Source organism: Vanessa atalanta, chromosome 15, assembly GCF_905147765.1.
Source record: "Vanessa atalanta chromosome 15, ilVanAtal1.2, whole genome shotgun sequence".
Taxonomy (NCBI): domain Eukaryota; kingdom Metazoa; phylum Arthropoda; class Insecta; order Lepidoptera; family Nymphalidae; genus Vanessa; species Vanessa atalanta.
In genome coordinates, this window is record NC_061885.1 from 4,647,061 (window position 1) to 4,662,464 (window position 15,404).

A 15,404-nucleotide genomic window follows, 5' to 3' on the forward strand; every position below is an offset into this window, starting at 1 on the left:
AATTTATACTTCAACAAATTATAATATTAGTATACCAATAATTTTTATTAATAAAATGCGTCTGTTTTTCATTTTTAAATTTACAAAAAATATAAATCTAGTAACTTATATCCTATAACTATAAGATACGCCCTGGTTAACGTTACATAAAATTATTTGAGACAAAATTTAGATAAAAAAGGTCTTACCATCAAATCGACTGCTCCTAATGATCTCTCTGTAATTAGTCGTGTTGAACGCAAAAGACCTGACAAACTGACAGTGGTTAACGAGGACCGGGTACCTCATTGTGGGATGCTACATGCGTTGACACATTGACCCCGTCTCAAATCAGAGAACAATGTTAAAGGCCGGACCCACAAAGGAAAATGGTACGAAATTTTTCTCCAATTCCAACTTGTATAATTGTGTCTTGGAATAAACCTTCTTATTTCTATAAAGAATATTAAATAAATGCTCTCTATATATTATAAAATATATTTATATATATAATAAAATAAAGGTAGCCCCTCACTTAGCAATCAGATTTCTCCGTGATCATAATAACCTTCGTCTAAACAAAACAGCCGAACGTTCATCGACAAATATATGTAGTAAATAAACCTCAAGTTAATAATTTTATTAAAAGGCCTTCGTTCAATTTAGTAGCATTACTTAATCAATATATGTTTGAATTGTTTATTGTCAAGTATTTCAAAAGTTTAAGTCACTACTTTTTTAATTTAACATACCGGCACGTATCTTTGCACAACACTGTGTGCACACGTACACGAGAAATGAAAAGATAATTTGCCAAGTCAAAGAGAATTAAGCTGAAAAATGACGAAACATGAATTACAAGCGAACTATTTATTTTGCATTTTACAGATTAGGTTTGCCTTTAGAATATTACACTTATGTAGATAATAAATATGCACAATTAAAAATGGGAAAAATTGTTTATGGTATACTTACTGAACCTGCGGTTTTACCCGCGCAATATTTACAAAATTTTACCTAAAGCACACAAACCGGAACCCATATTTTAAGCCCTCGAGGGGTGAATTAAAAAAAGTAGTCCTTGACCTTCCTCGGGACACACACTATCTACATTTCAAATTTCATTAAAATCGATTCGGCGATTTAACCGTGAAGAGGCAATAGACATAGTTATTTTCATTTACAATATTAGTATTTGCACAGCGTAAAAAAATAATCGGATTGTATAATGCACTCTTTAGTATATATTTGGCTTATTTCAAGTAACTGAGAATATAATCTAATTTAAATTTACACGTAGATAGGATATTCATACAACATCTGTTTATGAATAATACAGTTACAGTGTGCATTTTTAATGTTATTATGAATCACAGCAAGTGCATTCAGGCGTTCATGTGTAAAATAATTCAATTACCATTTAATATTAATGTATTTTGTATGCGATTTTAATGTTGTATTGTTTTATAAAATTACCTCAATTTACAAACTTTCATTTAAATTGTTTGTTTATATCAAATTTTGCAAGCGAATTAAAAACACTGCCTTATATGCCAAACCGAGTCGAAATTTACACGTTGGTTCGGTTCCGATGACAATGCGTTTTTATGGCCATGACCTGATTCTCCACCCAGGATTCGCTTCCAATGAAGGAACTTTTCCACGATCAACATAATGGATATGTAATTTTGTTTACATAACATGTTTTTATAAAAGGTTATATTGTTCTTAAAAAAGGTATTTTTACTATTAATTTATTACGCGTTAATGTTGATGTATTTTTTGAAGAAAAAAATATACAATTTTATGTACAATAATTACTGTCAAAATGTCAAACTGATTCGTCAGAGAAAAGCTTACATATGATTAAAATGTCGTCTTTTATTGTAATATTTTTTGAATTAATATTCAAGTTTTTTTCTTTTAATAGTATTGCAATTTCAACTTTAATTTACATCAATACTGATTGTGACAAAAAAACATATAAAATTAAAACTATGTTCTTTATTTCCCAATTAAATAAACAACATATTTTAAAAATTACGTTTGATAATTAACATTAATTTAAATTATTAAAGCACATCTGGTGAAACACGGATTACAATTCATTCATAATTACTACCTAAATATTTAACCAATTTTTGGATTTGTTAGTAAGCTAAAAAGTAAAGTAAATCTCCCAATGGGAGGGAAGGGCTTTTGGTAAGAATATTAGAAGCTTATGTTACCACGATCACTACGATGCGGGTATATAAAGGCGGAATACATATGTATCATAATTTCATCCGACTCGTGCAGGTTTTCTAACGATAATTTTCTGTACTGCTGATTATACCGCTGTTAAAGATTAATTATTAACACAAACAAAACACATGAAAAGTGGTACTTGCTTAGATTTGAACCCACAATCTTTGGTTAAGATTTACGTGTTCTAGCCATAGACTAAAGAAATTTTACTATATATAAACATAACAGTTCATTTTTTATCAGATTTAGACCTTTTCCAGGAAATATTATAACTTAGTAAGTCATAAATCCATTCGTACTTTTCGAGGTTAATGAACTTACCCACTAACCCGGGCTGTATAATTACGTACAAATTTTTTTTAACATAAATAGTAGGTTGATGAATTGCCTATGCGTGTTCAAATATATGTATATATTTTTTGTAGGTTATTCCCCTATGACTTTATTTCTAAAATGAGGTTTACATTTAAAGGAACTTCTCGGCTTTCTTTATAAACTTGCTTGTTTTGTTTAGTAATTTACCCACATTTGGTAATAAAAAATGTACACGAAATTAGGTTTGATAATGCAATGCTTAATTATTTACTTGTAATAAAATAAAGTGATTATAACTTTAAAAAAATTTAAAAGAAATCATTAAAAAAAATTGCTTAAACCAGTATTTTGTTCGTTTTATTTTCTGTCTAAGATAAATCAAAGAAAACAAACCTCTTTACAGGTAATTGTAATATGTATAAACTGCATTTACATTGTAATAGCCGCGGCGCCGAAAAGTTCGATCTACGGGACTTTGACGCTACGAGCTACGACAGAACGTAGCAGCTACGTTAACGTTACGTAACTCGACGCGCTCGCCACATCCGCAGAATTTGCCAAAAATGCATTTGTTTCTTAAATTGAATTAAACTTACCTTATTCATGCCATTCCCCATTTTTGATCGTGTTTATATTTGCTACCAAAATCAATTAAGGCCTACAAAAATCTTCAGCAAACAATTATCAACTTTTAACATATTTTTAAAAAGTAAATTGACATTGTAACTTTTGTAATGTAAATAATCACGGCAAATTGTTATCTGTCAAGCTGTCAACATCGCGTCACTATGGCTACATTGTTGACGCCGGTCGTCACGCGATTACATCGATATCTTAATTGACACCTCAAAAATAATTCGATAAAATATAAGCACACGAAAAACGAACTTGATGATTTAAGCTAACGTTTTTATTTTGCACGCGGCTTTGTGTTATCGACCGTATTTCTTTCGCGTTGAAGGAAAACAAGGCGCACTTTAAGAAGCTTGCAAATACGTGCATCGACTAAAGCGCGCGACGCGTCACTGCCAGCTCGGCGTCACTGCGTCTATAACGCTTCGAGGGATGGTATCACCATTATATATAATATGTCGATGTCGGTTTTATTTATAAATTATTCCACTTTTATTAATATATTACATCTTTATATTTTTTTATATAGAGATATAAGTTTGTTTAAAAATACATTACAGTTATACTGAATTTTATTATATACTATATTATATTATATTGAATTAGTCTGTTTTATTAAAATTAAATAGATATCTTAGTTCTGTTATACTCCTCTTAATACATTAAATAAAACAATTTTCTACGCTCTGATTTATTAGAAAAAGTAAAAAAAATGTACTCATTTCGTTTATGAATTATTGTTTTGACGTTTTGTTGATTTCATTTTTTAATCCGGGATATGGTTAAAATAATAAAAATAAACATCGAACCATATTTGACCATTATTCTTTATTAATTATAAATTTAATAAAATTTCTATTTTTGACTGAGTTTGCAAACCATATGAGAAGTAATCAATGCTTATGTTTAACTACATCATATTTTATTTTTCATTAGTTACAACCTTACATACAGTTGCGGTAAAGGGATGCTTATAAGATATGAATAATAGTGCGATCGTATGTCCTCAATATTCCTCGACTCCCAAGCAAAGACCTAACATTTAAGTATTCATTTAGAGGACTTCGTTTCTTTAAGTTATTAGTATTTTTATCATATTTTGCAAAGCACTTTAAAAATATTTTATGCTACCTTTAATTTTGTCGACTAACTTTTTTACTTTATTAATTACTATGTTCTTAATAATGAAGAGTTTGTTTGTTTGTTTGAACGCGCAAATCTCAAGAACTACTACACCGATTTGAAAAATTAATTCAGTTTTAGGTAGCCCATTTATCGAGAAAGACTATTCCTAGAAAAAAAATATGGATGACAGAATCTGTAATTTAGCCGAACGAAATTGGGACGAGAAGCTAGTAACACTATAAATTTAAATAACTATAGAAAAGTCAACAAAGAAATAGACACCAAAGAAAGACAGAGAGACAATTTTGCTTTTAAATTACAATATTTATTGTTATCCAAATACTATTGATCAAAGTTCGATACTTATACTTATGAAAATGGAAAAATGTTAACATTGCACCTTGGTCACGTTATCACGATGAAACATTTTATTACATTAGTAGTACATTATATTATGAATTAGTTTTACGTAGAATTATTGCATTTTAACAAAGCCTCATATTTAAATGATGTTGATAGTAAGAGCTTATTATACGATATGTTCATAGTGCGGCTTGGTTATATTCCGAGAATTTTGGAGGTTTTTAAGTTTATCGGTTTCGCCGCAGGTTTCCAAAGAATTTATAAAAATAATAATTTAAATTAATTAAATTTGTACATTAAAACTAATATATTTGTATTGGTTTTCTATGCTTATACAATTTCAATTTTAGTTAGATAAAACGTTGAAATTTCTGAAAAAGCCTATACATAGATAGATAGGTACATATTGTGTGTTCATAGAAAAAAATATTGCTCTTTGGTCGTTTTAAATTTTGGCAATGTATACTATCAACCAGCGAGTGACCACGACAGATGTTACTCTGTTGAATCGTCTGAATAATAAAAAAATACATAATTGAAGTTTTACCCCGAATAACAATATATAATAAAAATTATACTACTCTCTTTTTTTCAGCCAACTGCGATGTGTATTTGTCAATTCGGCCTTATGTTTGATGTGTGTAAATTCCTCAATTGATATGTGGGGTATGAATTAAATGATACCATGAACTTATTTTTACGAATACATATTTGATTGCACTCTTAAAAAAAACCACCACTAAAATTGGACAACTGCTTTTCGAAGCAGTGCTATCACATTTAAGTATTTAAGATTTCCTATATCTTTTGAGATTTTTTTTTGAGAACTACAACACATATGTACTGGTAATATTTATAAAATAAAATAAATTTTATTCAACAAAACCACCTCAAACAGCTATAAGATTAATGTTTAAATATTTCATACCTTTACCTACCACGACTATTTTTAGAATCGACGTCCATTTGAAAACAAACTCTATTGATTTGGTCTTTGTCTTAATAGTCGGATTTTTATATTTTCGTACTTAATTAATTCTCTCATATTAAAAGGTTAAAATTACTTAGCATTACATTATTTAGTTGATATAAGTTTGAACCATACTTATAGTCGCTTTAAAAGTTTCGATTAAGAAATGATTAATTAATATCTTTTCACAGATGCTTTGAAAAACTTGCCTCTTCAAATTAATAGTCACCGTTTTACTATGTATTGTTTAAAGAAAAATAATCTTTTTATGAATTATAATTAATGTAGTATATTTAATAAACTTTTATATGAATTATCTATAATTAATTTAGAATCTTTAAGAACATTTAAATATGTTTAAATTGAACAAACGATATGTAAATAGAACAGTTTATAAGCTTTAGAGTTCTGAAACCACTATTTAGTTTTTGCTCCAATTTTCCTCTTTGCCCGAGTGGACTTTTATTTACGGTTTATACAAATAATGCTAAAAGCGCTGTGTTGTTAAAAGTAATGAATCCGCATCGATTCATTTATTTAATGGATTGAAACATATAGTTAAACCCTTGTTTATCGTTAGACAGACGTTTATTATTTGGTACTGGTTGAGTGAGTTAAGTGTTCTTTGCTATTATAAAGTATGTTAAGTAAAATATGAGAAATATGAATGATAATAGCAACAATAAATAAAAGTGTGGTATTACCGTTGATTTTTGAAACATTTATACCTATCACTTGAATAAATAGGTTTGACAAAAGTATTGATAAATCAAACACCACTCTGATGTTACGGTTCTTCAACGTGTTTTTAAATAGATATTCATTGCATTACTTTCACAGACATTGTATTGCTAGAAAATATACTATGAAATTTAAAATTTTCATGCAAATTTCATTGTAAATTAAAAATGTACACGTAACTGAAGTTTATTATAAACTATTTTGTATTTATTTGAAATCTGTCAATTTTATAATGATTAAATTTCATAAATCGAACTTCTTAAAAGGAAAGTAATTTTTTGTCGAATTGAAAACCACCTTTTTTTACCTTTGACTAAAATTAAATAATGACTATACAATTTAACTTTCTTCGTGACCTCACTTCAATGCTACATCGTTAGAACCTACCCTCAGTGTAGCGATGATTCAAATTCATGCTTAATCGAATAAAAATAAAAATAAAAATGATCGATTTTAAAAATAATTTGAGTGTCACGCAAAAAATACTGTACAAATTTCTGTAAAACTTTTTGTTTGAAAGCTTACGAATAAAGTGTGAGGTATCTCGCAAGGTAGGTTCACTGGGTGAACTTCTTTATTTGGTTGGACATTCATTTAGATAAAATTGCAATCGATTACAAATTTTTTTCGAAAAATATGCCTTATTAAGCGATATTTGTGAGTAGTTTTTTCACTCGCAATCCTGGTAGCGGATTCGAATTCAACCATTGTTGCAAATAATAGAAATTATTAGAGATGTGCCGGTTATAACTTTGGGCGACTAGCAGACTAACCGATTAATAATTTGTACAGAGACCAACTAGTCGGCCGACTAATCGGCCCCTTGATTATTGCTCTGTACAGGTCAGAGCGGTGTTTTTGTGTAAAAAGTTTTAGTGTTCATCAAATTGAAAGAGCTTAAAAGAATTAAAATACAATTATGTCAAAAATAATGTCTCGCGTATGGTTTTTTGACTAATTGTATAATGATTGATGTAAAGTCAAGTATAGTGACAAATGTTAATTTATCTGAAATTCATTTAATTTTAATAATAATAATAAACAATTTTTTAATAAAAAATAATATAATTTTTCCTATATACGTTTTGTCAAGAAATATATATAATAAAATAAGTTAGTCGTTCGGCAATCTTTGCCGAATAGTCGCCGACCACGAATGCGGCCGGCCTAAATAGTCGCCAACTATTTAGAACGTCTTTAGAAATTATTTTAAGCAGGCTTTATTTTTATTAGCCTTATATATGCTGATTTGGAAAAAATGTGACGCAAATTTCATCTCTCAAAATGATCTTTTATTGAAGTCAATTATTGAAAAGCTTGTCATTATTACTACAACATTAGCAGCAAAATACAAACATTCTGATTGATGGCAATTGACGCGGCATTTATTGACGTTCTATGATAGCGAATCACATTCGTTTTTTAACCCGACCGCGCCACCTAACATGGCTGACGTGTCCGAAGCTGAACACGACCTCGACGTGGCCTTGACTTCAGATGCCGGCCGATACATTAACAGAACGCAATTACGTTTTGTTGCTAATATTAATGTATAGGGATTGTCAAATGTTATGGAATATCAAAAGTAAAGATTACATGGACTAAAACAAAATCTTTACAAATTTATAAGATCACGTATAGAAATGACCAATTATAAAAGAAAATTAACATATTATACACTAACTTCAACAAAGGAAAAAAAGACGATCTTCGCCAGCCATCACTTATTATAAAGATGTGCTGTTTTAGACTGAACAAAACGATACTAATAGCAACCAGGTGAGTTTCTAAGTTTAATTTTTGAATTTATATTTACCTTTATGTATTTTGTTGTCAATATTTGTGGACCCTATCGCTATGAATTCGAATATATATTTTGCAGTCCTTTTCAGGGCTATCGCGGTGACGATTATCACCAAAATCGATATATTATCTAAATACACAAACAATATACAATCAGACTAAGCATCGATTTGACGCGATATCATTAGTCGTGAGTCTGAATAATCTTAAGAGATCCAAGTTTATTTCTTGTGGATTAACGCTTGCATTCGCGGTATTTCGGATACATGCGGTGTAAATAACGGATTTTAGTCCGAAGTACATTATAATTAAAATAATATATATTTATATTGTGTCATTGATTTGGTGCGAACAATAGTTAACAAGCTATGAGCATTAAATCGTGTCCATTTGACAAAATTATTTAATTTGATTATTTTAATTAGGTTTAGTTTAACTTAACACTTTACTTAGCAATAGTTATCCCTTAATATATATATTTTTTTCTTAACTAGCTGAGTTTTCATTGAATTTGTATATATATAGTGACTGACCATCTTAATTTGATAAACAAGACACTAAAATCACGATCCTGATTGATTTTTTCTGATTATTTTGATAAACTAGCTCTTCATACGATAGTTTTCCAAACTTGAGCAATACTATGTAGGAACTTGTCAGTGTTATAGCTTTTTTTTACAGCATTTGCCCTTATAACAAAAAGAGATCTTATAACAAGAAGAGAGCTACCAAAGAAAACTAGGAAAGCACCAACTAAATATTTCCAAAGACTAGATAAAGAAGGGGACGTGATAGCAACGGGCTGGGCTATCAAATTGAACCGTTTAGAAGAGGATCAGAGGATGTCCTTTTCGAATTCCTGTTATGGTAACAGGCACTTCGTTTTGTACTTTCAATCAATCACCTTGATTTTATTTGTAAACGTCACCGTAACCAAAAACATCACATTCCGTACGCCAAATCACTACTCTGTAACACTATTTTAAGATTGCCACGTAAATCACCAGTACCATAATAGACATCCGCATCACACCAGTTTCGAATGCCACATTGATTTGTTGTTGTTGGCGAGTTGTTTGGTTCAGCCGATATTACAGTTTTAGTTCATGATAAACCTAAGACCATTTTCCTATACTTACATATTGTTTGTCCTTAGTATTAAGCCACCAGATTATTGCCACATCATCTATGATTACTTAATAAATATTTGTGTATTGTATGTAATGCTTCATTTAAAACTGATCCGTAATCGGGAACGTGCTCTTGAAGAGCTTATAATGTAGGTGGTCATTATTTTCGCCTTCTCCTTCTCCACAAAGATACAGAAAGCCTTAGCCGAGCCGAGATGGCCCAATGGTTAGAATGCGTATGTACATCTTAACCAATGATTCCGGTTTCAAACCGAGGCAAGCACCACTGAATTTTCATGGGCTTAATTTGTTTTTATAATTCGTCTTGAGCTCGACGGTGTAGAAAATCATCGTAAAAAAACCCGCATATGTCTAATTTCAACGAAACTTTTGTTACATGTGAATCCACTAATCCGCATTGGAGCAGCATGGTGGAATATGCTCCTAACCTTCTCCTCGAGGAAAGAGGAGGCCTCAGCCTAACAGTGGGAAATTTACAGGCTGTTACTATTATAACATATATTATTAGCCCGACAGTAGCACATATCTAATTATTTACACACATCATTTGAAAACCATTTGTAACCTAAATTTAGACAATCACATAAATATGTAATCGTCATGGGGATATAATGTTGCAAATGGAAATTAACACTTGAGATGAGTGTACAATCAAATTTCTACTGTTGTAAAACATAAGAATTTTATTGTTGTATAGTAGGTAAATGGACAAATGGGTCACATGATGGTAAGTAGTCACCACTGCTCTGAGACATTGGCGCGGTAAGAAATATTAACTATTCCTAACGTCTACAATACGCTTCCTTGGAAACTAAGATATTGTGACCCTTGTGTCTGTAATTATTGGCTAAACATGTTGGCAAAAATCGATACGAGTATTTGAAATATGTTGATTTAGTGTAGTTTTCCTATAAATGGTGATTAATCGGCTCTGAATCTGGTGTTTTATCATCGTTTATTGGTACACACTCTGCTGATATCCAAATTTTTTATGTCCAAGGATGTAATGTGCGCCGAAATGTGGTGCCATCGTGATAGCAAATTTATTCTATGCAGGAGCGTCTCGGTTTAATATTATTAAAAATAATAATTCATTATACACTGAATAAACAATATAATAATAAGTATATGTGGAGAGCATATTGCACACTTGCACTATCCTACTGTAGAGATTGAGATAAAGAGGTGTAGGGTGAGGTGTAGGGTGAGGCGTATAATCGTCTTCTTCATCTATTTAAGAATCATCATATTAGTAGACTAACTATATAATTATTGTAAACTATTTAATTAGTAAGTAAATCATATGGTTTGTTTTTTGTATTATAGATAATGTTACGTTATCTAAATGTAGATAAATAATCATCATGGAAAATTATATCCATTTTAATAATCTCAGACTTTCTCTAGGAATACTGAGGTGACAGTAATTTTTTTTTAATTATTAAACTAGTAAAAATGAAAAGACATTTATTATAATAATAATGTAAATTTATTATTACATCTAATATTTATCACAGCAATATTTATAAATTATTATATTATGTATATAGATTAAGTTATAATACTTTCAAAATATGTTATTGAAGGAATGTTATCATAACTATATAAATTTCAACAGTATTTTACTATTTATGCCCAAAACTAGCTTTTGCGTTGGCGTGCTACTAATGCCAGTCCTTGTACAATAAGTGCAGTTCCAATCCACCACTGGAAGGATGATGCTTCATTGAACAATGCCACACCAATTATTCCCTGTAAAAAAATAACAATTTATTTATAAAGATTTTAAATTTTTCAACCTGAATAAAATACAAATCTAGTTTACACCTATTTCGAGGGAGGGAGGGGGCGAGGTGTTAGGTATCTTATGTCCCTTTGTGTACTAAATAAACTAATTTCCTGAGTATAAAAACTTTAAACAAAGCAATAAAGATCACTTGATTATTCTTGTCCCTGGCAAAATCCATGACAGATCAGTTTCAATGACCTGCACTAAGATTTTTTTATTTTAAAGTTTTCAAAATAAATTAAAATTGACTTAAAACTAGATTTATCAGTACCATATCTTAACCACAAGCTAAATTTTTTTGGTCAGTATACTTCATTGCTTCAAAAATTAAATCATTATCATTATATATATAAATCTCGTGTATATGTGTATGTAATTGAAATATTCCTATATGGTTGGACCAATTTAGTATTTGTGTATATTTGAGTTACTATAAAAAAGACGATACTAAATAATAATAATTCAACCTAAGATAAATCTACCATTAAATTAATATTATGAAAATAAATCTTACTGATAGTATATAACTAGAAGCAGAAGATATTACAGTTGGTGCCACTGAGTTGGTAGATGCATCTAATGATCGAAGATAACACCGACATCCCCATGTGTTGACTAGAATCATAAGAACCAGCAGAGAACCCCATAACATGTAACTTTCACCCTGAAATACAATAGACAATATTTATTGTTTACAATATAATAACAAATAGGTATTTGTAACTAAGAGGTTATACACGACAAAGCTCTTTGGTGTATAAACAGAAAATATCAAATAATTTTGACTTTACCGCTAATAACTATTGATAACTTTAATTCATTGAATAGCCCTTGTATATAATTATATTTACCACCACATCTGAAGTTCCTGAGAGTTTTCCTAAAGTACTTCCTACTGATGACCATATACCAGCCATAAATGCTTCTTGTAACATTATGAAAGTACTATGTTGTATGTTATAATGTTATAACGAAAAAGTTCATCTCAAATTAGGATTTCCTTATATTACTTATAATTTTGTAACAAAATAGTTGTTGATTAAATAACCTTTAAAACTAAAGTAACATAAAAATATTTTCTATATTATTATACTTTACATCTCAATATTAAAATATGATATTTTGTTATTCTGTTCGGTACTAAATGTTTATTGTTTACGTTAAGTTTAGTTGTTAAATGTTGATTTATTTTTTTAGAGGCGATTTTTAATTGACATTTGACATGTTATTCAAAGAGAATATAGCAAGAATATAGAATAATCACTACCGTAAAATTTTTAAAACAGTACATAATTCTGATCATCTGTATTCTGATTTCAACTATGAACCGCCAATTAAAATAAAATAAATTACTCGGTAAAGAAAAACAGTTTCTAGATCAAAAATTGATATATCATAAATTGTTATATTTTGTAACATTAACTTTTAATTAGAAACTTTTTAAAAATATTATAATCAATTAACGTGAGGGTTAAAGAGGTGAAAGCAAAAAAAAAATTCAGCTGTCATGTTTGCTTGTCTCTGTCAAGTGTCAATTTGTCAATATTTAACTTCACAGCTCACAAATCATAATTTACAAATCATTTCGAACTTATCAGACGCTTTTGAATTATTGTTTCGTGATTTAGTTGTCCGTTCTCAATACACCCGATAGTTTATAGTAATAATTTATATCGCATTTACCTTTCTACTTAATAAGTTACTGCTTACATCATGGATAATATCAAAAACGGCGATAATGTATTGATCGTATGGAGTGACAGTGAACCTAATGAAATAAGCAATCTAGTGAACAAAATTCAAAGCGTAGCCAATACGTCCGTGGTTCTTGAAAATTCTAATATGATAGCGGAAGGTAAGGAATCTATGTTCTTAAAGACTCGTTAAATCTAAGCATGTGTTTTGTTTAATCAAACTAACACAATTCTATCATGTTTACAGCTTCTAGACCATTATCTTCGTTTGATGTAATACTATCGAATTGGATGTTACCACACTCCGTTAACCACAATGATAGTCTACTTGCAATATTAATTAAGCTTTTAAAGCCCAGTGGAAAACTTATTTTAAAAGACTCAAACGATATCTCTTCAATTCTCAAGCTGAATGGTTTTATAAATGTTACAAAATGTAGTGATAATCAGTATTTAGCAGAAAAACCTAATTTTGAGGTATGTGGTTTAATTTAATTAAAAATGTGTGAAATACTTAAGAATTAATTAAGAATTAAGAAACTTAAGTATTATATGAAATATTTTAAGTGTTAACACCTTCAAAAAGTATTTTATACTTAAAATAGTAGTATGCCATAATAAATAAACTTTTATTTTATTATGTACAGCTGATTTGTTTCATTTGATATAGGTTGGTTCAAAAGCATCACTCAAACTTAATAATAAACCAGCTGTGTGGAAATTGGATGAGACAATAGAGGAAGCATGGACAGGAAAGAATGATGATGAAATAATTGATTCCGATATGTTGCTTGATGAAGACGACCTTAAGAGACCTGATCAGCAATCATTAAGAGGTATAACTTTTAAATTTGCTTTAGGAACACAAATATGCAAACTCAATTGACATCAAAGTAAAAATCACGTATATTATTCTTATGATTAAATACATTATTTAAAAACATGTTTGCTGTTTGTAGATATAAAAGATAAGACATTTTGTTCAACACTGGTATCGTATGATTAATATTATCACAATTATTATTAAGTTTTCCTTTTCATAATTTCATGCTTAACATTTTATCTTGAGGTTTTGTGTTTCGAGTGTTGTGAGGTTAGTATTACAATGTTGAGGTTTTGTGTTCCAAGTGTAGTGTCACTCAAGGTGAATTTACAATGCCAGGATGTGAATGAATGTTTTTAGATCAACATTCATGCTATTCAAATTTGGAACTTGACAATAATAGTTTATTTCCATCTTATCTGTATCAATTACAATGAAGTTTTATTTGATGCCAAATTATGAAACTATTCATTACAAGTGCTGCATTATCTTACATGCATTATAATACAATAAATATATGCAATTGAATTTTTTATTTTGTTTTCTTTTATATGATTCAAAGTTGGAATTGTATCTATTATAGAAAAAAGTTTTATATGTTTTAAGAAATAATTTGTGTGTAAAGAAATAAGTGTGTCTGATATTGCATTGTTCTTGAATTAGTAGAATCATGTTTTCTAAGTTTACATGTTTTGGTTTTACAGTATGTTCGACAACCGGGAAAAGGAAGGCATGTGCGGACTGCTCTTGTGGTTTAGCTGAAGAGTTACGAGGAGAGACTAAAGATACACCTAAATCCTCATGTGGAAGTGTATGTATATAAAAAATAGAAATATTTTAGAGAAAACACCATAATATTTTTAATGCAAACTAACTAGCACTAAAAACATAACATTAAGTAAAAATAAAATAAATAAACTAATTAAAGATAAGATACACGAAGGTATAAAAAGAAGTAATTGTTAAATGAAATTAATGTATGACCTTTTTGCGGTAACTGTTGATTGATGGATGTGAAAATCGCTAGTTTAAATCTGACCTTTTGGGCTATTGTTGTCTCCAATCCAAGGCTTTATGCTGAATTGGAGAGATAAAAGTAATACTGATAATTTTCTAAAACACAAACTCTGCTTTAAATTCATATTAATATAAAAAAAATTGTATTAAGATCACTAATAAATAACTACAAAATATTAAGAAAAACAATCCTGGTGAATGTTATAGTCACAGTAAGATATTATGTTCTAAACAGTAAGCCAACTCAACAAATTCTCATATTATGATAATATATTTTTTTGTTTATTAAGTTTTTATCTGTTGACTATTGTGTACAATCGATTTTGATATTCAATTGTTTAAAATGCATTCATCTAAGTTTGTTGAAAATTTGAATTTTATATAAATTAATTATTAATTTAATGTTAAATCTTTTTATTTCAGTGTTATCTAGGAGACGCATTCCGCTGTGCAACATGTCCCTACCTGGGTATGCCAGCCTTCAAACCCGGTGAAAAAGTAATCTTGGATCTGAAGTCGGATATATGAACATCTTTATATATGTATTAACTGATACGCTTGATATTTTATGTTGTGATTATATAAATAAATATCTAAAAAATCATAATCTCTTCTCAATTTCAAGAATTTTATGATACTGGTTCAACAAATGATATATATAAATTATTGTTTTTTTTTATACAAAAAATCATATGTTGAATAAGAAAGTTATGTTTATGTATTCTGTTTATTAATAAATGTAAGGGTTTATAAA

The 15,404-nt window shown here is 29.2% G+C and overlaps 3 protein-coding genes across 7 annotated transcripts in view; 1 reads left to right on the forward strand and 2 right to left on the reverse strand.

Annotated features, from left to right (window-relative positions):
• Window positions 1–3,573, reverse strand: part of LOC125069383 (dual specificity protein phosphatase 22-like) — a 53,751-nt gene extending 50,178 nt beyond the window's left edge. For all 5 annotated transcript variants that reach the window (XR_007119835.1, XM_047678863.1, XM_047678861.1 and 2 more), the window contains exon 1: window positions 3,138–3,573. Coding sequence is in view for 4 of the 5 variants with exons in the window: in XM_047678863.1 (XP_047534819.1) it covers window positions 3,138–3,158 (21 nt within the window). In the remaining variant the exon portion in view is untranslated. The remainder of the gene's footprint in view (window positions 1–3,137) is intronic.
• A 7,274-nt stretch (window positions 3,574–10,847) lies between these two features.
• LOC125069399 lies at window positions 10,848–12,294 on the reverse strand. The gene is made up of 3 exons (XM_047678882.1): window positions 11,968–12,294; window positions 11,631–11,780; window positions 10,848–11,079 (listed from the first exon to the last, which is right to left on the reverse strand). Exons 1-3 carry the CDS (start codon window positions 12,049–12,051, stop codon window positions 10,969–10,971), a joined length of 345 nt encoding a protein of 114 aa, XP_047534838.1. The 5' UTR covers window positions 12,052–12,294; the 3' UTR covers window positions 10,848–10,968.
• Window positions 12,295–12,659: 365 nt separating this feature from the next.
• On the forward strand, window positions 12,660–15,257 carry LOC125069091 (anamorsin homolog). Its single transcript, XM_047678443.1, has 5 exons — window positions 12,660–12,971; window positions 13,058–13,287; window positions 13,481–13,646; window positions 14,338–14,444; window positions 15,074–15,257. The coding sequence occupies exons 1-5, from the start codon at window positions 12,830–12,832 to the stop codon at window positions 15,176–15,178; spliced, it is 750 nt and encodes a 249-aa protein (XP_047534399.1). The 5' UTR covers window positions 12,660–12,829; the 3' UTR covers window positions 15,179–15,257.
• The last annotated feature ends 147 nt before the right edge of the window (window positions 15,258–15,404 follow it).

Coding starts and splice junctions, on each gene's coding strand:
- LOC125069399 (XM_047678882.1), bottom strand. CDS start 12,051: ATGTTACAAGAAGCATTTATGGCTGGTATATGGTCATCAGTAGGAAGT. Junction 11,781..11,967: donor CAGGAACTTCAGATGTGGTG/GTAAATATAATT, acceptor ATTGTATTTCAG/GGTGAAAGTTACATGTTATG. Junction 11,080..11,630: donor CTTCTAGTTATATACTATCA/GTAAGATTTATT, acceptor ATTTTTTTACAG/GGAATAATTGGTGTGGCATT.
- LOC125069091 (XM_047678443.1), top strand. CDS start 12,830: ATGGATAATATCAAAAACGGCGATAATGTATTGATCGTATGGAGTGAC. Junction 12,972..13,057: donor TTCTAATATGATAGCGGAAG/GTAAGGAATCTA, acceptor TCATGTTTACAG/CTTCTAGACCATTATCTTCG. Junction 13,288..13,480: donor CAGAAAAACCTAATTTTGAG/GTATGTGGTTTA, acceptor CATTTGATATAG/GTTGGTTCAAAAGCATCACT.